The 22,771-nt window shown below is 38.1% G+C and overlaps 3 protein-coding genes across 9 annotated transcripts; all 3 read right to left on the bottom strand.

Moving 5' to 3' along the window:
- Window positions 1-528: 528 nt before the first annotated feature.
- LOC124998625 (junctional adhesion molecule-like) lies at window positions 529-7,844 on the bottom strand. Of its 6 annotated transcripts, none has more exons than XM_047573051.1 (9): window positions 7,749-7,844; window positions 7,210-7,530; window positions 6,885-6,971; window positions 6,539-6,619; window positions 6,433-6,461; window positions 6,258-6,317; window positions 6,049-6,117; window positions 5,551-5,673; window positions 4,192-5,345 (listed from the first exon to the last, which is right to left on the bottom strand). In XM_047573051.1, the coding sequence occupies exons 1-8, from the start codon at window positions 7,780-7,782 to the stop codon at window positions 5,566-5,568; spliced, it is 789 nt and encodes a 262-aa protein (XP_047429007.1). In that variant the 5' UTR covers window positions 7,783-7,844; the 3' UTR covers window positions 4,192-5,345; window positions 5,551-5,565. The 6 variants fall into 6 exon arrangements, with proteins under 6 accessions (XP_047429002.1, XP_047429003.1, XP_047429007.1 ...); XM_047573048.1 differs by having other exon boundaries at window positions 7,210-7,533; window positions 7,749-7,841; XM_047573050.1 differs by having other exon boundaries at window positions 4,192-5,269; window positions 7,210-7,533; window positions 7,749-7,841.
- Window positions 7,845-9,511: 1,667 nt separating this feature from the next.
- LOC124998626 lies at window positions 9,512-13,869 on the bottom strand. Of its 2 annotated transcripts, none has more exons than XM_047573052.1 (6): window positions 13,773-13,869; window positions 13,230-13,553; window positions 12,860-13,003; window positions 10,611-10,700; window positions 10,509-10,534; window positions 9,512-10,346 (listed from the first exon to the last, which is right to left on the bottom strand). In XM_047573052.1, the coding sequence occupies exons 1-6, from the start codon at window positions 13,804-13,806 to the stop codon at window positions 10,254-10,256; spliced, it is 711 nt and encodes a 236-aa protein (XP_047429008.1). In that variant the 5' UTR covers window positions 13,807-13,869; the 3' UTR covers window positions 9,512-10,253. The 2 variants fall into 2 exon arrangements, with proteins under 2 accessions (XP_047429008.1, XP_047429009.1); XM_047573053.1 differs by having other exon boundaries at window positions 13,230-13,550; window positions 13,773-13,852.
- Window positions 13,870-15,187: 1,318 nt separating this feature from the next.
- LOC124998624 lies at window positions 15,188-18,282 on the bottom strand. Its single transcript, XM_047573045.1, has 8 exons — window positions 18,068-18,282; window positions 17,529-17,846; window positions 17,117-17,308; window positions 16,795-16,875; window positions 16,693-16,721; window positions 16,528-16,587; window positions 15,656-15,724; window positions 15,188-15,553 (listed from the first exon to the last, which is right to left on the bottom strand). Exons 1-8 carry the CDS (start codon window positions 18,261-18,263, stop codon window positions 15,446-15,448), a joined length of 1,053 nt encoding a protein of 350 aa, XP_047429001.1. The 5' UTR covers window positions 18,264-18,282; the 3' UTR covers window positions 15,188-15,445.
- Window positions 18,283-22,771: the final 4,489 nt, after the last annotated feature.

Raw genomic sequence — 22,771 nt, 5'->3', positions numbered from 1 at the left:
TACAAACATGTGTGTGTGTGCATGTGTACAAAATTTCCAGTGCTTTAAACAAAACAAACACTAACCACTTATTCATTGCATTACGTGACATTTTGCAGAATATAACACTAACAAATTCTTTTTTTTTTCAAATTACTTGAATTACTTATTGATCTTTTCTCAAATTATAAATTCATACTGTAAACCATGCTGTAAAAAAAAAAAAATAAATAAATAATAATAAAAAAAATTCACCACATTCTCAGTGATTGAAAGTTAAAACCTAATCTTCTGCATTAGGTGATAAAACCCGAGGTCTAAGCTGCTCACAGCCTGAAATGGTGTGAGCAGCAAAAAAGCAGGCAAAAAAGCTGGTGAACAGCGCCACCACCTCCGTCAGGTCACAGTTCGCCATTACAATCTTTTACTGCTTAGACATCAAAGCGTTTCCTTAATGCTTCTTCATCAGTGTTGTTTAAGAATCATTAAGACCCAACATCTTTTTTTTTGAAGAAAAAAAGGAAATTTAATTTAGAATTTTAAGTTTTATTTCAGTACATAATAAAAGAATGATAAAAGTTTCTTCATGTGTTGCCCTATGTCGCCTCATATAAGCAGCCAAAATTAAAAGCATCATTACATTATAGCTACAGCACAAACAAGCACCTTTTCTATTCTAAATTGCTGACAGCTAAGAGATATCTTGACTATTAATTTGTTAATCTGTAGGGTCTAACAGATGCAGCATCAACATTTTCATAGATGACCACACCTTCATCTTCATTGTTGCGCACCTGTGAAAACACGAAATGTCACCAGAACTGTATATACACAAATCCGTTTTAACTAAAGAAACTAAGTTAATATTCAAGTAGAAAGTTTCTCAGAAATGTTTGATGATTCAGTTTTAGAACTCACATTCTCTCCACTGTGACCTTTGTAACCTGAAAAAGACAGAAGAGGAATTCTACTTTAGATTCAACCAAACGTCTCGTTTCTCAAAGTTTAATCTGGTAATGTTTCACCTTTAGTTGTCGTCGACATGTTGACCAACACAACAGTTAGTGTGAGTGCTGCCAAACCCACAGAAACAAAGACAAACCTGGTCCAAAAAACTTCAGAGAGATCAAGACATGAAACAGGGTGTTAGTTCAGACAGAGCTCCAAAGTTGTTCTGTGATAGTGACATTTAAAAATAACTTAATTCTCCATTTTCTTCAATATTCACATGTAAAAGGGAGACATGACAGTTTTGATGTAGTCTCACTGTTAATGATGTACCTGCCGTTGTGGATGTTTCATCTGTGGTTGATTTAGCTGTTGTGGTTTTCTGCGTCTCCACTGTTGTTGTCGTTGCAGTTGCTGATGGTCGATCAGTTGTTTTACGTGTTGTTGCTGTTGTCAACAATGTTATCAACGTAGGTGTTGTTGCTGCTGCTGATGTTGCTTCTTCTCCTAAAACAAGATAAAAACCAACAAACGGTACAATGAAAAATCTCGGCCCTGGAACTGTTGATCGTATTCTAGTCTCCAGATCAAAGTATAGAGTAAAAGTTAAAAGCTCTTCTTTGTTGCATTGAGTATATATCATTTGATGTCTAAATAACTTAGGGTGACCAGATTTGAGTTTGTGAAAAAAGAGGACCCTTCTGTGGGGGACACACAGAGAAACACAACGCAAATTCAATGTAAACATGTTTGAGGCTGTAGTAATCGAACAGTATCCCAGACAAGTTTAAAAGTGTTTCAGTGTTTGAGTTTGACACATTTTTAGTTCTCAAAAAGAGGATGTCTGGTCACCTTAGAGTAACTTAAACTTAGTCCGACTGGTGGTGTCTTCACATCCTGTGTTGATCATGTTTCAGTACACTCTAATAAAATCATTATGATGGAAATACTCACTGTTAATAACAGACAGAACAACCTGAAAGTCTGCTCCTCGTCGTCGTCCTGATATGAACTGTCTGCAGATGTAACGACCATCATCCTCATCTGTGACCTTCTTTATAACCAGAGAACAGTTTGTTGTAACATTCAGTCTGTTTGATTTAGATCCAACATCTTCGTGAATCTTCCCATATTCAAACAGCGTTGATGTACTTCCTGTATCACTGAAGAGCCAGGTAGTACTATTACATTCATCATTCAGATCTTTTATTTTGTCACAAGGCAGAGTGACGTCATCTCCAACTCTGACAGTGGTGGTGGAAACTTGAATTGGTGCTGTTGAGAAAATGAGAGAAAAACAAAAAATAAACTTAGTCAAACCTCACTCAGAGAACGATAATGTAACTGTATCAGTGATTTCATGTTAAACTTTCTCTCTGTGACCACAATTATTGTCATGTTTCTGTAGATTCTGATAAAAATCGTTATGATGGAAATACTCACTCTTAATAACAGTCAGACGAAAATCAGACTCTGTAACTTGTTGTGATTTACTGAACTGTCTGCAGATGTAACGACCATCATCATCATCTGTGACCTTCTTTATAACCAGAGAACAGTTTGTTGTAACATTCAGGCTGTCTGATTTAGATCCAACATCTTCGTGAATCTTCCCATATTCAAACAGTGGTGATGTACTTCCTGTATCACTGAAGAGCCAGGTAGTACTATTACATTCATCATTCAGATCTTTTATTTTGTCACAAGGCAGAGTGACGTCATCTCCAACTCTGACAGTGATGGTGGAAACATGAGTTACTGCTGTTGAGAAAATTAGAGCAATAGAATTGAAAAACAAATTTTCTGTTTCTACCTCATTTTAGATCCACGTTTGAAGAAGACTCAAATCTCGCCGAGTTAAACACAAACAGTAAAAATGGTGGTTACTTCATAAACAATCACTGATATAATCATTACACAATATTTTTATAATATCAAGTCTACTTACCAGTCAATAGGAGCATTAGCATCAGGCACAGAGACATTTTAAATGATCTGATCTCAACCGTTCTTACGTCTTCTTCTCACGTCTTCTTCTCACGCTCTGAACTCTCTCAGTCTCTGTACTAGTGTCTCGTGAACACAAATGTAGCCTCTACTTCCTTTTTCTGAGATTAGGTGGGTCATATTAATGCTTATTTCATTTTTTTTTCTTTTACGTTCACTTCTCTGTTCTAAGAAATATTTGACTCAAAATTCTGACTAATTTGTGCATTAGTTTTGTCTCCACAAACTCCCTACTGAAGTTACAACACACTTCCTTCCCACTACTATTTTAAAGTGACTGTGACTCGATTATGTAATGTTATGGTAACTGTTTACGACATAACTTTCCTTTAAAAATGTATTTCTTTCACACATCTGGACATGGGTATGAAACCACAGTGATTCACAGTTTCACATCCTACACAGTGGACTTTTGACCCATCCACTCTCCAGAAACAGTCTTGTCACCACCAGCTGATGTGAGTCACTTTTATATAGCTGACATGGAATATATAAAAGAACAAATCAACTTGTCATTGGAATAACTTCACAGCTTCAGTACAGGACAAGTAGAGGAACACAGGATGAGAAGTAAATAAACAGTCTGTCCCACACAAAGAATATTGGCTTAGTGGTGACTCCTGTTTAATCCCTCATTGGAGGCGTTACAGGTCATTTTAGTAAATATTGATGTCTCAGGTGAAACATTCATTGGGTAAACTGACTCACATTACACTAAATAACTGGTATTTGTAAAATGTGAAAGTGCAGTGATACTGGGGTTGGTAATCTGCAACACTGTTCATTTATAATAAAACTTATGTTGAAACATGAAGCCCTCTCTTTTTAATAGCAGCAAAACAAGTCACATAATGAAAGTATGTTGGTGTTATATGTTCAGATTGCACTGTAGTGTCTGAAAACATGAACTGATTTAAAGTCTCATTGAAATCAAAGTGGTGAGCCAGCAGTTCTCAATGGGACACTGATTGTATTGTATTCAGAGATACACAGAAAGGCAAATTCATTGTATGTACAAACATACTTGGCAATAAAGTCCATTCTGATTCTGATCACTGACATATAGGAGTGACAGGAAAATTCCCTTTCTTTCTTCTATGGCCACACTGGTGAAAATGCTCATGGCTATGGGATTAAAAGAAAAAAAAATCTAATTCTGTCTCCTTTGAAATATTTCATTGTGACTTAGGGGAGGTGGTGTGGAGAAAGAGTAGAAATTCTGGAAATTATAAAACCTCAAAACAAAAACCATCAGCATTCGGGGCTGTGATTGTTCTTTTATTTATTTAACATTTAACACGATTTAATTTTTTGAGAACATGCTCCAAATAATTTATAAATGCAGAAAACAAGCTTGTCAAATAATGACAGAAGTAACTAAGCAGTAAAAATGCTGACTGATAACTTCTCACAGTGTGATACTTTGTCTTCTACTCCCCCTACTGGACAAAGATGTTTACAGCAGTCATCAGAATGTTCATTGAACAGACTCATACACAAGAAAAAAGTCACTACATCATGTTTTCATATAAAATAGAAGTTGAACCACACTGCTTCCTCTAATTGAGGGTTTGCACATGACATCACAACTAGCGAGTCTCCATGGTTACGGCCACTGAGTGGCAACAAATTGACAGATGAGTATGGATATTAGCATAATTAATTTGAATCATAGGCTTTAATAGCATCTTAACAGTAAAACTAAACAAAACAAAATGGTGAAGAGCTGTTGTCTGATTGACAGAACCAACAGATATGAAAAGCAGTCAGAGATATATTTTTACAGATATCTGCCAAAGAAAAGTAAATGGATCGCTGCATTAGAAGAAACAACTGGAATCCAGACCCAAGAACCTGGTGTTGTGGTTCACATTTAGTGTCAGATAATATTATTTTACGCTGCATTTTTTGATGAAGTCAAACCTTAAGTTACTTCTTAAGTTAAGTTCTGGAGGGCTGTCAGATAAGTTTGTAGATGTTTTTGCTTTGGCGTAGTTACTGCTATTTCACTTCCAACAATACATGACAATAAAACAATAAACTGAATATATGTGATCACTCCTCGTCATACTTTTAACGCTACAGTATTGTATCGCTAACGTTACTTCTCAGTAAAGCTCTCAGCATTAGCATCTTTAAATTATAACTGGAAAAAACTGAAACTCACTGAAACTAAGGCTGTGTTTACACAAATGTGATTTTTGTGTGAAATTGCATAAGTCTTGCACGTCTTTGCTGGCCGTCCATGATGGATCCGGGTCTTTCTGTGACTGGAACTGCACCTTTTTGAATCCAAGTCCCAGTGTGGAAAAAAAACTGAGAAACAAAGATTGTCCTGGTATGTGTGAATGTGGCCTTAGGTAAATCCGCTTTTCCAAATAAGGGGGTACACTAGCACAAAGCTGTTGGACCTGTGTTGTATAAAGAACCAAAAGGTCATACTGTAGCATAAGTATAGTATATATTAGCATTGAAATCAGGTCCATATAAATATCAGGAGAACTGTCAAATTTTCCCTAATTTAATGTGATAATCCACATTTTTCCCAATCTCACTTTATTTACTGACAGATTTTAGCATGTTTTTGTCACTCAGGGGAGCGTGGCCAATGCATACCTTCTATATGTTCTCTTATGGGATGGAGGAGTAGAGGCCGTTGGGATTAGTGGAGGCTCCAGCTGAAGTGGACGGAGCTTTGACAGTGCTGTAGGTCACTGCATCACCTTCATCAGGTTTACCCTGAACACAGAAACAAACAAAAGCAACACACACAAAAAGTAAACCAGGGTTCATCCACTGGATAGTTCATCTTAATACATTCATATTGGATAAGATCCAGTCCCAGACCAGCAGGCTAGTCACCAGCTACCAACTAGCAATCAACGAGAAGACACCAGCAATCTAGCCTAACCAACAGCAGTACGCAGTATGCGGCACATCATTGGGGTTTTCAAGTGGGCACCTCCCTTTCCGATGTTTCGTCTACTGCTACTGCTACTGATGCCTTGCTCCACAGAGGTTTCCCTGCACTAAGGCCCCAGGCGTCCACACCCTTGCTCTACATGGCCTGCTGTATGTTTATTCAGACCAGTAATAACCAATCAGAGCGCTTACCCTGGCCTTACTCTTGGTGTCCTTGTTGAAGCTGATGGAGGTGTAGTAAACATTATCTGCAGGATCAGCCTACAGAAGACAGAGGGAGATTAACAAGACAAAGGTGAGACTAATGAGGGACTAAACACAAAAGGAAGGAGAGGAAAACAAGACTCAGCTCCATGTTGGAGAAGAAACATTTATAAAATAAGAAAAGCTTAACTTCACACCTTGTCTGGACGACTGGTTTCTGGACCAGGTCCAGTCCCTTCAGGGTTTACGTTCAGTTCCTGGACAAACATATTCTAGTTATAGTTTTCTAGTTCCAGCAGTGGAAACCTAAAAACAAAGTGATACCAAAAACAAATATCTACAAATATTTGAAGATTCAGTTTAGAGACTCACAGTGTTTTCATTCGTCTGTGTTCTGTTTCCTGAAAAGACAAAAGTGTCCACATTCAACATAGAAAACTGAAGAAACTTTAAAGGTTTAATCTGTGAATACTCTGACCTTTGGTTTTCTTCCATCTGACGACTGCTACGACAGTTATTATGAAAGCTGCTAAAATCACAGCTACAACGATCGCAGTAACTGGAAAATCAATCAAAAATCATTAAATTAAACATTATAATATATGTAACTATTTAGCCCTAAATATAACACACAGAAACGGACAGATAGAGAGAAACATGAGAAATAAAAAAACTGTGCAAACTCACAAATTGAGACTGACTGAGAACTAACTGTCATTAATGTCAATGTTTTAAAGTTGTTGTTCATTCACACATGTATATATTTATTTCTACATGTGTTACTGTGGTGGATTTACCCGTGGTTCAGTTGGAGCCAGACTCACCTGTGACTGTTGATGGAGTTTTAGATGATGTTGCCAATATCTTTGTGGTCATTGTAGCTTTTATCATTGTTGTTGTTGTGTCCTCTTCTAAAACACAGTAAAACCCAACAAACTGTTCAATAAGAAGATATCACATGTTCTCATCCATAGAAACTATATCAATAAAAGGTGATGTGATCTGAAACCATGTGTCAACACAGAGAAACATGATGTAACTGTATCAGTGGCTTCATGTTAAACCTCCTTGTAAACTTCCTCACTGTAACCACAATTATTGTGACATTTAAATAGAATCTAATAAAATCATGATGATGAAAATACTCACTGTTACTAACAGACAGATCAACACCAGAGTCTGTAACTTGGTGTCCTGATATATTGAACTGTCTGCAGGTGTAACGACCATCATCCTCATCTGTGACCTTCTTTATAACCAGTAAACAGTTTGTTGTAACACTCAGTCTGTCTGATTTAGATCCAACATCTTTGTGAATCTTCCCATGTTCAAACAGTGGTGACGACGTTCCTGAACCACTGAAGAGCCAGGTAGTTCTGTTACATTCATCATTCAAATCTTTCATATTGTCACAAGGCAGAGTGACGTCGTCTCCAGCTCTGACAGTGATGGTGGAAACTTGAGTTACTGCTGCTGAAAAAATGAGAGAAAAACAAAAAATAAACTTAGTCAAAAGTTCAGCTTTTCTGTTTCTACTTCATTTTAGATCCATGTTTGAAGAAAACTCTGAACTCACCATGTTAAACACAAACAGTAAAATTGACCATTTGAGTAAATTAACGTTACTTCACAGTTTTCATCAGTAATATCAATACATAGTTTTTAAAGCATGTTATATGTTTCCTTACCTAATGGCAGCATCAGTATCAAGAACAGAGACATTTTAAATGATCTGGACTCAACCGTTGTTCTTCCGTTTTCTTCTCACGCTCCGAACTCTCTCAGTCTCTGTACTAGTGTCTCATGAGGACAAATGTAGCCTCTACTTCCTCTTTGATGTCTCCTCCTCTTTGTGGCTTCAGTGTTAATGTAGGCGGATCTCTAAATCATGTCTATGTTACAGGTTTTAATATGGTGACCTGGAGACATGTTACAATAAAATTAACAAAATAATGATACTTCATTGTCAGATGAAGTGGTCAGAGACCTGTGGACTCTTTGTCAGAGTAATTTTTCTCATAACTGAGTAGGAAGTGTTTTAGTGAGAACGTGGCTACAACTGCAGCAGTAGAGATGTGGAGGTGTTGACCACAAATGATGAAGAAATATACACTGGGCTTTGTTCACACATTGATGTCAACTAGAAATTAACTATTTTGAATTGACTGAGAATCGTACAGACAGTTTTTAATGTTGGCGCGTGTGTAAAATGAAAAGGTTGAGTTGTGAACAGATCACGTTTTTGTGTATTCTGTTATCTCTAAGGGGTTTGTAACCTGCTGGTTCATCATTGCGGCTTTGTCACAAGAACTGAGAGGGAAGTGTTTCAGTGAGAATGTGGCTACAACAGCAGCAGCAGCAGAGCTGTGGAGGCTTTAGTCTCTAGATGTGACAACGTGACCACAGAACGACACAAGGCTCATGAGAACAGACAGACAACATCAGACTCAGAGTTATTCAACTCTTTTATTGCTGCACACAGATGGAAACATCACATCAGCCTCAACTTGATTGTATATATGCTTCTCCTGATGTGACAATGTTTTTAAACCAACAAATAGATAAATACATCTGTTGTGTGTTATTGTTGCATCAGATACTTAAGGACCGACAGAAAAAGGAACCATTTTAAAATAACAGCAGTAAGATGATTGGCTCAGAGGTTGTGGTGTCAGTGGTGACGAGATCTTATTCATCTTCCGGATTGAACCTGTTCTGAACTATACACAAAATGTACAACATGAAACAACATGGGTGTTATTTGGAGCTTGGAGATAAGTTCAATCAGGAAATTTAAAACACTGCTACTTCCTGTCTGTTCTAAATGAGTGAGTGTAGTTTGATTCCCTTGTAGCTGCAGGACTAAGTATTTAAGTACTTCCTGTTGCAGTGGTTAGCTTCAGAGGAGCTGTGACTATTAGCCCTGATACCAAACTGCATGTGATGTAGAGATTTTATTTGTCCACTGGGGGGCGGCAGAACACAGTGAACGTTGCTCCTGATAGTCACTGCATGTGTGTTTGAATTGAACAGTGTTTTGGATAAAAGTGTTGTATAAAATCATGAAATATGTGAAGAACAATAGCAGAATTTATTTTGAATTGAGTCATTTCAGAATTAATCTTAACACAAGTCACTGATTAATCAAGTAAAATTTATTATCATTTATGGACCCACTCTACTAAATATTTTTTTGAGAAAAAAAAAAATCCTGTAAATCTAACAAACACTTTGATAGTGAGTGTAAGTTAAAGTCAGAGCTTGTGCAATCAGTGATGAAGCTGAGATCAAAGCAGCTCAGTCTGAAACAGGAGAAAATCTTGTGAAACAGCGCCGCCATGAACAGATGGTCACATTTGGCATTACATTTGACTTCATTGTTTCTGCATGTGTTTCCTGAATATTTGCAAATCAGAGCGAACTGAGAAACACGTAAAACCACATTGTTTTCAAGATCTCTCCTTTTATTAAACTATAAATATATATTTACAACAGGTTATATATTAATACAAAACAAATGCATTCATTTCTTTGCATCCATGATAATATTAATGATGAAAATGTGCTGATGTGTCGCACTTTACGTTTAGCAGCCAATCATCAGCTGTGTCTTTCCATGGAGCTGCCACTAATTATACAGTTATCTTGACTGGTCTAGTGCTCTACATGAAAGACATGTTTCGTATATTTGTAACCTAAAAGACTAACATGACACAGTGAGTTCACGTCAGACACAATGATCCAGAACTTCCTGTCATGCTAGTTTGTGCATGTACACATGCAATGATTCACACACAGAGTGGGTTTATATGCACTTTCATGGTCACCTCTTAGTCTGTGACATACACACAAATACACAAAAGACAAAAAAAAAAAAAAAAGCAATGAAAAAAGGCAAACATTCGTGCAACAAGTCAAAATGAAGTCAAGCTGCATGTGATGTAGATGGTTTCTTTGTCCACTAGGGGGCAGTAGAACAATTTAAAATTACATCTGATAATTTATCATAAAGTTGTTGAGAAAAACACTGAAAACAACCAACTACATACAGTGAAAAGATTGACTTTATCTACAGTAAATATATTTCCGTTGTTGAACAGAACATATTTCTGGTGTATTGTTTTTATCGTTGACACAAAGACAAATTTCTGGCCCTGATGGAACAATAAATGATATTCTAACACATTATATCACTATTGATTTGTTGACCTGTGGACTCTAACAGGAGCAGAAAGGTCTTTGGTATTTTCATAGTTCACTACACCTTCATCTTCATTGATGTACACCTGTGAAAACACAACAAGTCAACAGAACAGAAACATCTTTCAGTCTGCGATTTATCTCTGAAAATAAAAATCTGTAATAACAAAATAAACTAAGTTTATATTGAAGAAGAAATTCATTTGTCTTTTCACATCAACATTTAATGTTTCAGTTTTAAAACTCACCATCGCTCCACTATGACCTTTGTAACCTGAAAAAGACAAAAGAGGAATTCTACTTTAGTCTTCATGTCTCGTTTCTCAAAGTTTCATCTGTTAATGTTTCACCTTTAGTTCTCGTCCATATGTTGAGCGACACAACAGTTAGTGTGAGTGCTGCCAAACCCACAGAAACAAAGATGAACCTGGTCCAAAAACCTTCAGAGAGATCAAGACATGAAACAGGGCGTTAGTTCAGACTCTATAACATAGACTCAGTATACAAAGAGAGATCAGAGCCGTCTCGATTTCCTCAGGAGGATAAGGTCATTTAGAACATGTTCTACCAGACTATGGTGACCAGCGGGCCCTCAGGGGCTAATCAGGAGGACATGGACAATTCCCTATTTATATGGGGCCTGTGTTCATTCATGTTACTGCGTGGGTATTACATATACTTTTACCACTGCCCCTGGGCTGTATATATACGCTTTTCAGACGCAGTCTGACGTAACATGTCCCAATGGTTTTTGTAGCCTGGCTCCACCCCCAGAAGTGCATCCGACCGTTAGCAAAATGGAAACTAAAAAGAGTAAGGGTGGCGCAGAAAAAGCACAAATAAAAAACGAGAACGACACTGGAAACTGATACAGAAAAGTGTGTGAAGATGGGCAGCTTCTCCATTAAAACAAGCACAAGCAGAAATGATGATGAACTGGGTAAGGTAGGACACCTGCACCATTGGAGCTAACTGATTAGCCTGTCAAGTCAATGAGTTGTGTGGCGTTGTAACATAGCTGCCCAACCTAACGTTACATCATTTAAATTACATGAAGATGTGACGTCACATAACTGGGGAACTTTGTCTTGTAGACCCTCAGAACCAAGATGCAGCAGCTGTGATGCCCATTTTATCCAGAGGTTGTTAATAAGAACAAGCTTAATACAAAAAGTCATGCAAAGCGTACAAAAGCTAAAAGGGGCAAAAAGAAGCACCAAAAGCGCTGGAAACTCCAGGCTAAGAAAACACAAAGCGGCTGGCTGGGCAGGAGACCGGCTCTTCTGAGGAGGCACTGAAGAAAAGGAGGAAAAACACAAGGAGTGAAAAGAAGTTCTGAACAAAATGTTTTGCCATCTTGTTGTAGGTGATGACTAAGCTCTGGACAGAATGAGTGAAGCAGATTCATCTGGCACTGGAGGGAAGTCACGGCAATCGCTTTATACTGCGCTTGACTAGGATTAGCTGCAGCTGGGTCAGGTGCTCCCACCAGTCTCCTGCCCAGGTGAGTCTAATGACATGACAGAGAGACAGAAACAGAGGGAGAGAACAAAAACAAGGAACTGGAAGCACAGGGAACGGCAGGACCATGACACAAACCGCAGCCATGAGTCCATCACAGGTCTAGAGTGGGCGGGTAGGATTGTTCATTGAGTGAATATTATTACAATTAATTTAATGAAAAGTGCTGCAGGGTGGGCTTTTATTTTTAATTTATTTTGTGAATCATGTTCAGGAGTTTCCTGTTTTATTTTGTCAAGTTTCTTAGTTTCCTGTCTGTCGTGCCTCCTTGTGGTTTTGTCATGTCTGTCTGTGTCATGTTGTGTTTCCTGTTTTATTTTGTTAAGTTCTGGATTTCCTGTCTGTGTTCCTTCTGTGTCTCTTGATTGTTAATTGGTTTCTCCTGGTGTCATCATCCTGATCTGTCTCACCTGCGTCTTGTCATCCCTCAGCCCTCCTCTGTACTTACAGCCCTGCCTTCCCTTTGTTCCTTGTCTCTATGCCATGCCCATGATTCCTTTGGTTTTTGGATTTTGGATTTACCTGCCTTACGCAGCGCTTTTTGTAAATTGTTAAATACCTTTTGTGGAACCTTTGTGATCCTACTATGGGTCCTCACCTCAACTCACACATTCCTGACAACATGGAATAAGACTGAATATTTTGCCATTGTAAATATCTTAATTGGTTTGTTCACAATATGTTTTCCATGTCAAATAGGCTAAAGTCTTACAGATTGTTGGTTTTTATTGTGATAGAGGTGCAGGTGAGTCCAGGGAAACTGGAGGACGTGTTAAAGGGAACAGAATCGGCTCAGGGACTGATCTCAGAGGCAGCAGCTCAGCAGCAGAACCCTAAAGTTACATATGAGAAAGATGAAGATCAGTCTTTCATAGTTTTTATGACTTTACTCGCCTTCAGTCAATGGACGTACACTCACCAGCCACTTTATTAGGTACACCTTGCTCGTAAAAGGTTGGACCCGTTCTGCCTAGAACTACCTTAGTGAAAGTTGTTGTTCATTCACACATGTATTTATTTATTTATACATGTGTTATTGTGGTGGATTTACCCGCGGTTGTGTTGGAGCCAGACTCACCTGTGACTGTTGTTGATGGTTGATCAGGTGTGTTGTTGTGTGTCATTTTAGTTGTTGTTGGAGGTGGAGGTGATGGAGTTTTAGATGATGTTGCTACTGTCTTTGTTGTTGTTGTTGTTGGTGGTGTTGGTGTTCTTTCTTTTTCTAAAACACAGCAAAACCCAACAAACTGTTCAATAAGAAGATATCACATGTTCTCATTTATAGAAACTATATCAATAAAAGGTGATGTGATCTGAAACCATGTGTCAACACAGAGAAACATGATGTAACTGTATCAGTGGCTTCATGTTAAACTTCCTCACTGTAACCACAATTATTGTCACATTTAAATAGAATCTAATAAAATCATTACGATAGAAATACTCACTGGTAACAGACAGATCAACACCAGAGTCTGTAACTGGTTCTCCGGATATGAACTGTCTGCAGGTGTAACGACCATCATCCTCATCTGTGACCTTCTTTATAACCAGTAAACAGTTTGTTGTAACTCTCAGTCTGTTTGATTTAGATCCAACGTCTTTGTGAATCTTCCCATGTTCAAACAACGTTGACGTTGACGACCTTCCTGAACCACTGAAGAGCCAGGTAGTACTGAAACATTCATCATTCAGATCTTTTATATTGTCACAAGGCAGAGTGACGTCATCTCCAACTCTGACAGTGATGGTGGAAACTTGAGTTACTGCTGCTGAGAAAATGAGAAAAAAACAAAAATTAAACTTAGTCAAAAGTTCAGCTTTTCTGTTTCTACTTCATTTTAGATCCATGTTTGAAGAAAACTCTGAACTCACCGTGTTAAACACAAACAGTAAAATTGACCATTTGAGTAAATTAACGTTACTTCACAGTTTTCATTAGTAATATCAATACATAGTTAGTTTTTAAAGCATGTTATATGTTTCCTTACCTAATGGCAGCATCAGTATCAGGAACAGAGACATTTTAAATGATCTGAAATCAACCGTTGTTCTTCCGTCTTCTTCTCGCGCTCTGAACTCTCTCAGTCTCTGTACTATCTCTTGAAGACAAATGTTTCCTCTACTTCCTCTTTGATGTCTCCTCCTCTTTGTGTCTTCAGTGTTAATGTAGGCGGATCTCATTCATTTCTATTAAAGGATATTTGATACAAAAATAGAAAACTAAATCGTGTCTATGTTACAGGTTTTAACATGGTGACCTGGAGACATATTCCAACAAAAATAACAAAATAATGACAGTTCATTGTCAGATGAAGTGGTCAGAGACCTGTTGACTCTTTCTCAGATTCATTTTTCTCGCAACTGAGTAGGAAGTGTTTTAGTGAGAATGTGGCTACAACTGCAGCAGTAGAGATGTGGAGGTGTTACCCACAAATGAACAAATATACACTGGGCTTTGTTCGGTGGGTTTGTGACCCATTGCTTCACTGGTTCCACAATAACTCAAATGAAAACAAACCCAACAACAACCTAAATCCACTTCAGCTCCTTCTCTATCAATTGATATCAGTATATGAATATGGAGGGACTGTCCATGTGCAGTGCTGAGACACAATGTCCTGTCCTATCTAATCTAAAACCATCAGGGATGAAGGATGAAGTCAATGTGGAAGTTCTAAAAGCTTAGCAGTTCCTTGAATGACCACTTGAGGTGTTCAAAACCAATCCCCATTGACCTCCATGTTAAAATGTCCCTTCTTTACACCAAGATGAACATGTTTACTGTCTGGTATGTAGAGACTTAAACTTATGAATAATTAAAGGTGTGGCTGCTTTGAGTGGCAGGTGGGTGTCATCACAGTTTGCTAACTGCCTCAGCTCCACTCACCCTAACATGGATGTTTATATACAGTCACAGGTTATACACTGACAACAAGCTCATCCAATATAAGAGCTCAACATCACCTCTTTACTCAGTGATTTAATATAGCTGACACTCTGGAAGAGATCAAACTCTGACCTTTGACCTTTTGGATAATTTGATCCTGTTAGATATTTGTTTAGTCAGGTGGTCAACTTGAGTCATGATGCAATGAATGAATGAAATGTGACTTAGATACTGGTATGTTACATTACTACGTTAGCCGAGCTAGCGAGACCTGCCCCACCCCTCTTCAAATCAGCCAATGAGAATCCTCTGAGACCCTGAACTTAAAGCCCCACTGACCAAACTGAAGCAGTTCACCAGTCCACAACCCTGCAGGAGGGACATCTCACCTGCTCCCCACTGAGCGGAAACAGAGACGAATCATCAGGCATCACACACAACTACACTACAAGAAGTGTCTATAGAGGAAATTGCATTAATCAAATGAAAACTGCGGAAAATTAATTTGGGGCAAAATTGAATTTATTACTAACTTACACCAGAAAACTTATAAAAGCGTATAATCATCCCCTGCACAGCAGCACCAGTACAAACACTGATATACAGTAACGTAGCAGTAAAACTACACCCCCTACTGGACAAATAGTTTACAGCAGTCATTTAAATTTTCATCAAACTGACTCATAAACAAGAAAAACATCACTACATGTTAAAATCCTAATATCACAACAGTGTAAAAAAGTCAAACCATACTGGATCCTCTCATAGGTTCTTTCATGTGATGGTGGAGTACAAGCAGTTGGAATCAGTGGAGGCTGCAACTGAAGTGGACGGAGCTTTGACAGTGCTGTAGGCACCTAAATCACCTTCATTAGACTTATCCTGAACGAGTGAGACCAGAGAAACAAACAAAATTAGAAGTCAGGGTTCATTCATTGGAGAATTCATTTTTTCAGACCGGTAATAACCAATCAGAGAGCTTACCCTGGCTTTACTGTTGGTGTCCTTGATGTAGCTGATGGAGGAGTAGTAAACATCATCTGCAGCATCAGCCTACACAGTGAAGATGGACAGCAACAACGATATTCAATATAATCAGTACTTTGATTGAACTAATAAGAGTTTTAAATCCCAAGTTAATTTAGTGTCTTTATGTACACTCACTGGCCACTTTATTAGGTACACCCGTTCAATTGCTTGTTAACACAAACAGCTAATCAGCCAATCACATGGCTACAATTCAATCCATTTAGACATATGGAGGTGATCAAGACAACTCGCTGAAGTTCAAACTGAGCATCAGAATGAGGAAGAAAGGGGATTTAAGTGACTTTGAACGTGGTCTGGTTGTTGGTCTGAGTATTTCAGAAACTGCTGATCTATTGGGATTTTCACACACAACCATCTCTAGGGTTTACAGAGAATGGTCCAAAAAAGAGAAAATATCCAGTGAGCAGCAGTTATGTGGATGAAAATAACTTGTTGATGTGAGAGGTTAGAGGAGAATGGGCAGACTGGTTGGAGATGAAAGTGTTTCCAACATCTTTTTGAAAGTGTGGCATCAAAAATTAAGGCAGGTCTGAAGGCAAAAGGGAGTTTAACCTTTCATTAGCAAGGTGTACCTAATAAAGTGGCCGGTGAGAGTAATTGTGGTCTTTCTTTTAGTTACAGCAACAGTACATTAGTTCTGTCTCCCCCTACTGGCACTGAGAGAAATTGACAAAGACAGAGGGAGACAAACAAGACAAAGGTGATACTAATGAGGGACTAAACACACAAGGGAGGAGAGGAAAACAAGACTCAGCTCCATGTTGGAGAACAAACATTTATAAAATAAGAAAAGATCAACTTCTAACCGTGTCTAGCCGACTGGTTTCTGGAGCAGGTCGAATCCCTTCAGGCTTTACATTCAGTTCCTGGACAAACATATTCTAGTTATAGTTTTCTAGTTCCAGCAGTGGAAACCTAAAAACAAAGTGATGCCAAAAACAAATATTTGAAGATTCAGTTTAGAGACTCACAGTGTTTTCATTCGTCTGTGTTCTGTTTCCTGAAAAGACAAAAAGAGAGTTCACACAGAAAACTGAAGAAACTTTAAAGGTTTAATCTGTGAATGTTCTGACCTTTGGTTTTCTTCCATCTGACGACAGCTACGACAGTTATTATGAAAGCTGCTAAAATCACAGCTACAACGGTCACAGTAACTGGAAAATCAATCAAAAAACATTAAATTAAACATCAAAATATATGTAACTATTTATCCCTAAATATAACACACAGAAACAGAAATGGACAGATGGACAGAAACGTGAGGAATAAAAAACTGTGAACTCACTAATTGAGACTGACTGAGAACTAACTGTCATTAATGTCAATGTTTTAAAGTTGTTGTTCATTCACACATGTATTTATTTATTTCTACATGTGTTACTGTGGTGGATTTACCCGTGGTTGTGTTGGAGCCAGACTCATCTGTGACTGTTGTTGATGGTTGATCAGGTGTGTTGTTGTGTGTCGTTGCCATTTTAGTTGTTATTGGAGGTGGAGGTGATTGAGTTTTAGATGATGTTGCTACTGTCTTTGTGGTCGCAGCAGCTTTCTTCTTTGTTGTTGTTGATATTGTTGTTGTTGTTTCATCTAAAACACAGTAAAAACCAACAAACTGTTCAATGAGAAAATAACACATGTTCTCATCTATAGAAACTATATCAATAAAAGGTGATGTGATCTGAAACCATGTGTCAACACAGAGAAACATGATGTATCAGTGGCTTCACGTTAAACTTCCTCATTGTAACCACAATTATTGTCACATTTAAATAGAATCTAATAAAATCATTATGATGGAAATACTCACTGTTAACAGACAGATCAACACCAGAGTCTGTAACTTGTCGTCCTGATTTATCGAACTGTCTGCAGGTGTAACGACCATCATCCTCATCTGTGACATTCTTTATAACCAGTAAACAGTTTGATGTAACACTCAGTCTGTTTGATTTAGATCCAACGTCTTTGAGAATCTTCCCATATTCAAACAGTGTTGATGTATTTCTTGAACCACTGAAGAGCCAGGTAGTACTGTTACATTCATCATTCAGATCTTTTATTTTGTCACAAGGCAGAGTGACGTCATCTCCAACTCTGACAGTGATGGTGGAAACATGAGTTACTGCTGTTGAGAAAATCAGAGAAAAACAAAAAAATAAACTTAGTCAAAAGTTCGGCTTTTCTGTTTCTACTTCATTTTAGATCCATGTTTGAAGAAAACTCTGAATTCTCCGTGTTAAACACAAACAGTAAAATTGACCATTTGAGTAAATTAATGTTACTTCACAGTTTTCATTAGTAATATCAATACAGTTAGTTTTTAAAGCATGTTATATGTTTCCTTACCTAATGGCAGCATCAGTATCAGGAACAGAGACATTTTAAATGATCTGAACTCAACCGTTGTTCTTCCGTCTTCTTCTCGCGCTCTGAACTCTCTCAGTCTCTGTACTAGTGTCTCATGAGGACAAATGTTTCCTCTACTTCCTCTTTGATGTCTCCTCCTCTTTGTGTCTTCAGTGTTAATGTAGGCGGATCTCATTCATTTCTACTAAAGGATATTTGATATGAAAATAGAAAACTAAATCATGTCTATGTTACAGGTTTTAATATGGTGACCTGGAGACATATTACGATAAAATAACAAAATAATGATCAGACACTTGTCAACTTTTTCTCAGAGTCATTTTTCTCAGAACTGAGTAGGAAGTGTTTTAGTGAGAATGTGGCTACAACTGCAGCAGTAGAGATGTGGAGGTGTTGACCACAAATGAACAAATATAACTGGGCTTTGTTCACACATTGATGTCAACTAGAAATGAACTATTTTGAATTGACAGAGAATCATACAGACACTTTTTAATGTTGGCACCTGTGTAAAATGAAAAGGTTGAGTTGTGAACAGATCACATATTTGTGTATTCTCATGTTATCTCTAAGGGGTTTGTAACCTGCTGGTTCATCATTGCGGCTTTGTTGCAAAAACTGAGAGGGAAGTGTTTCAGTGAGAATGTGGCTACAACAGCAGCAGCAGAGCTGTGGAGGCTTTAGTCTCTAGATGTGACAACGTGACCACAGAACGACACAAGGCTCATGAGAACAGACAGACGACATCAGACTCAGAGTTATTCAACTCTTTTATTGCTGCACATAGATGGAAACATCACATCAGCCTCAATTTATTTGTATATATCCTTCTCCTGATGTGACAATGTTTTTAAACCAACAAATAGATAAATACATCTGTTTTGTGTTACTGTTGCATTAGACACTTAAGCACCAATAAAAAAAAAGGAACCAGTTAAAAATAACAGCAGTTAGATGATTGGCTCAGAGGTTGTGGTGTCAGTGTTGACGAGATCTTATTCATCTTCCGGATTGAACCTGTGCTGAGCTACACACAAAATGTACAACATCAAACATGTTATTTGGAGCTTGGAGATAAGTTCAATCAGGAAATTTAAAACACTGCTACTTCCTGTCTGTTCTAAATGAGTGAGTGTAGTTTTACTCCCTTGTAGCTGCAGGACTAAGTATTTAACTACTTCCTGTTGCAGTGGTTAGCTTCAGAGGAGCTGTGACTATTAGCCCTGATACCAAACTGCATGTGATGTAGAGATTTTATTTGTCCACTGGGGGGCGGCAGAACACAGTGAACGTTGCTCCTGATAGTCACTGCATGTGTGTTTGAATTGAACAGTGTTTTGGATAAAAGTGTTGTATAAAATCATGAAATATGTGAAGAACAATAGCAGAATTTATTTTGAATTGAGTCATTTCAGAATTAATCTTAACACAAGTCACTGATTAATCAAGTAAAATTTATTATCATTTATGGACCCACTCTACTAAAAAAAATCCTATAAATCTAACAAACACTTTGATAGTGAGTGTAAGTTAAAGTCAGAGCTTGTGCAATCAGTGATGAAGCTGAGATCAAAGCAGCTCAGTCTGAAACAGGAGAGAATCTTATGAAACAGCGCCGCCATGGACAGATGGTCACATTTGGCATTACATTTGAGAGCGAACTGAGAAACAGGTAAAACCACATTTTTTTCAATATCTTTCCTTTTATTAAACTATAGACATATATTTACAACAGGTTATATATTAATACAAAACAAATGCATTCATTTCTTTGCATCCATGATAATATTAATGATGAAAATGTGTTGACATGTCACACTTTACATATTAGCAGCCAATCATCAGTTGTGTCTTTCCATGGAGCTGCCACTAATTATACAGTTATCTTGACTGGTCTAGTGATCTACATGAAAGACATGTTTCGTATATTTGTAACCTAAAAGACTAACATGACACAGTGAGTCCACGACACAAACAATGATCCAGAACTTCCTGTCATGCTAGTTTGTGCATATACACATGCAATGATTCACACACAGAGTGGGTTTCTATGCACTTTCATGGTCACCTCTTAGTCTGTGACATACACACAAATACACAAAAGACAAAAAAAAGCAAGGAAAAAAGGCAAACATTCGTGCAACAAGTCAAAATGAAGTCAAGCTGCATGTGATGTAGATGGGTTCTTTGTCCACTAGGAGGCAGTAGAACAATTTATTTATTTTATTTATTTAATCTGATATTTTACCATAAAGTTGTTGAGAAAAACACTGAAAACAACCAACTACATACAGTGAAAAGATTGACTTTATCTACAGTAAATATATTTTCTTTTTTGTACAGAACATATTTCTGGTTTATTGTTTTTACTGTTGACACAAAGACAAATTTCTGGCCCCGATGGAACAATAAATGATATTCTAACACATAATATCACTATTGATGTGTTGACCTGTGGACTCTAACAGGAGCAGAAAGGTCTTTGGTATTTTCATAGTTCACTACACCTTCATCTTCATTGATGTACACCTGTGAAAACACAGCAAGTCAACAGAACAGAAACATCTCTCAGTCTGCGATTTATCTCTGAAAAACAAAATCTGCAATAACAAAATAAAAGTTTATATTGAAGAAGAAATCCATTTGTCTTTTCACATCAACATTTAATGTTTCGGTTTTAAACTCACCATCGCTCCACTATGACCTTTGTAACCTGAAAAACACAAAAGAGGAATTCTACTTTAGTCTTCATGTCTCGTTTCTCAAAGTTTCATCTGTTAATGTTTCACCTTTAGTTCTCGTCCATATGTTGACCGACACAACAGTTAGTGTGATTGCTGCCCAACCCACAGAAACAATGATGAACCAGCTCCAAAAACCTTCAGAGAGATCAAGACATGAAACAGGGCGTTAGTTCAGACACTATAACATAGACTCAGTATAGAAAAAGAGATCAGAGCCGTCTCTATTTCCTCAGGAGGATAAGGTCATTTAGAACATGTTCTACCAGACTATGGTGACCAGCGGGCCCTCAGGAGCTAATCAGGAGGACATGGACAATTCCCTATTTATTTTGGGCCTGTGTTCATTCATGTTACTGCGTAGGTATTACATATACTTTTACCACTGCCCCTGGGCAGTATATATATATATATATATACGCTTTTTAAATGCAGTCTGACATAACATGTCCCAATGGTTTTTGTAGCCTGGCTCCAGCCCCAGAAGTGCATCCGACCGTTAACACAATGGAAACTAAAAAGAGTAAGGGTGGCGCAGAAAAAGCACAAATAAAAAAGAGAAAGACACTGGAAACTGATACAGAAAAGTGTGTGTGTTGTGTGGCGTTGTAACATAGCTGCCCAACCTAACGTTACATCATTTAAATTACATGAAGATGTGACGTCACATAACTGGGAAACTTTGTCTTGTAGACCCTCAGAACAGAGATGCAGTAGCTGTGATGCCCGTTTTATCTGGAGGTTGTCAATAAGAACAAGCTTAATACAAAAAGTCATGCAAAGCGTACAAAAGCCAAAAGGGGCAAACAGGAGCACCAAAAGCATTGGAAACTCCAGGCTAAGAAAACACAAAGCGGCTGGCTGGGCAGGAGACCGGCTCTTCTGAGGAGGCACTGAAGAAAAGGAGGAAAAACACAAGGAGTGAAAAGAAGCTCTCGACAAAATGTTTTGCCATCTTGTTGTAGGTGATGACTAAGCTCTGGACAGAATGAGTGAAGCAGATTCATCTGGCACTGGAGGGAAGCCACGGCAATCGCTTTATACTGCGCTTGACTAGGATTAGCTGCAGCTGGGTCGGGTGCTCCCACCAGTCTCCTGCCCAGGTGAGTCTAATGACATGACAGAGAGACAGAAACAGAGGGAGAGAACAAAAACAAGGAACTGGAAGCACAGGGAACGGCAGGACCATGACACAAACCGCAGCCATGAGTCCATCACAGGTCTAGAGTGGGCAGGTAGGATTGTTCATTGAGTGAATATTATTACAATTAATATAATGAAAAGTGCTGCAGGGTGGGCTTTTATTTTTCATTTATTTTGTGAATCATGTTCAGGAGTTTCCTGTTTTATTTTGTCAAGTTTCTTAGTTTCCTGTCTGTTGTGCCTCCTTGTGGTTTTGTTATGTTTGTCTGTGTCATGTTGTGTTTCCTGTTTTATTTTGTTAAGTTCATGATTTCCTGTCTGTGTTCCTTCTGTGTCTCTTGATTGTTAATTGGTTTCTCCTGGTGTCATCATCCTGACCTGTCTCACCTGCGTCTTGTCATCCCTCAGCCCTCCTCTCTACTTACAGCCCTGCCTTCCCTTAGTTCCTTGTCTCTATGCCATGCCCATGATTCTTTTGGTTTTTGGATTTTGGATTTACCTGCCTTACGCAGCGCTTTTTGTAAATTATTAAATACCTTTTGTGGAACCTTTGTGGTCCTACTATGGGTCCTCACCTCAACTCACACATTCCTGACAACATGGAATAAGACTGAATATTTTGCCATTGTAAATATCTTAATTGGTTTGGTCACAACATGTTTTCCATGTCAAATAGACTAAAGTCTTACAGATTGTTGGTTTTTATTGTGATAGAGGTGCAGGTGAGTCCAGGGAAACTGGAGGAAGTGTGAAAGGGAACAGAGTCTGCTCAGGGACTGATCTCAGAGGCAGCAGATCA

Source organism: Mugil cephalus, chromosome 21 (genome assembly GCF_022458985.1).
Source record: "Mugil cephalus isolate CIBA_MC_2020 chromosome 21, CIBA_Mcephalus_1.1, whole genome shotgun sequence".
NCBI lineage: Eukaryota > Metazoa > Chordata > Actinopteri > Mugiliformes > Mugilidae > Mugil > Mugil cephalus.
The sequence above is the reverse complement of the archived record's forward strand: the minus strand, read 5'-3'. Positions and strand labels throughout refer to the sequence as shown.

Bases quoted from the DNA above. Each gene is read 5' to 3' on its own strand.
- LOC124998626 (XM_047573052.1), bottom strand. From the start codon at position 13,806: ATGTCTCTGTTCCTGATACTGATGCTGCCATTAG. The intron at 13,554-13,772 runs GTAAGGAAACAT...TCATTTTCTCAG, and splicing joins GATACTGATGCTGCCATTAG to CAGCAGTAACTCAAGTTTCC. The intron at 13,004-13,229 runs GTGAGTATTTCT...GCTGTGTTTTAG, and splicing joins TGTTGATCTGTCTGTTACCA to AAAAAGAAAGAACACCAACA.
- LOC124998625 (XM_047573046.1), bottom strand. From the start codon at position 7,782: ATGTCTCTGTTCTTGATACTGATGCTGCCATTAG. The intron at 1,095-1,260 runs GTACATCATTAA...ATCTCTCTGAAG, and splicing joins TGAAACATCCACAACGGCAG to TTTTTTGGACCAGGTTTGTC. The intron at 924-1,004 runs GTGAAACATTAC...TGTCTTTTTCAG, and splicing joins CATGTCGACGACAACTAAAG to GTTACAAAGGTCACAGTGGA.
- LOC124998624 (XM_047573045.1), bottom strand. From the start codon at position 18,263: ATGAGATCCGCCTACATTAACACTGAAGACACAAAGAGGAGGAGACAT. The intron at 17,847-18,067 runs GTAAGGAAACAT...TTTTCTCAACAG, and splicing joins GATACTGATGCTGCCATTAG to CAGTAACTCATGTTTCCACC. The intron at 16,588-16,692 runs GTGAGTCTCTAA...ATGTTTGTCCAG, and splicing joins CACAGACGAATGAAAACACT to GAACTGAATGTAAAGCCTGA.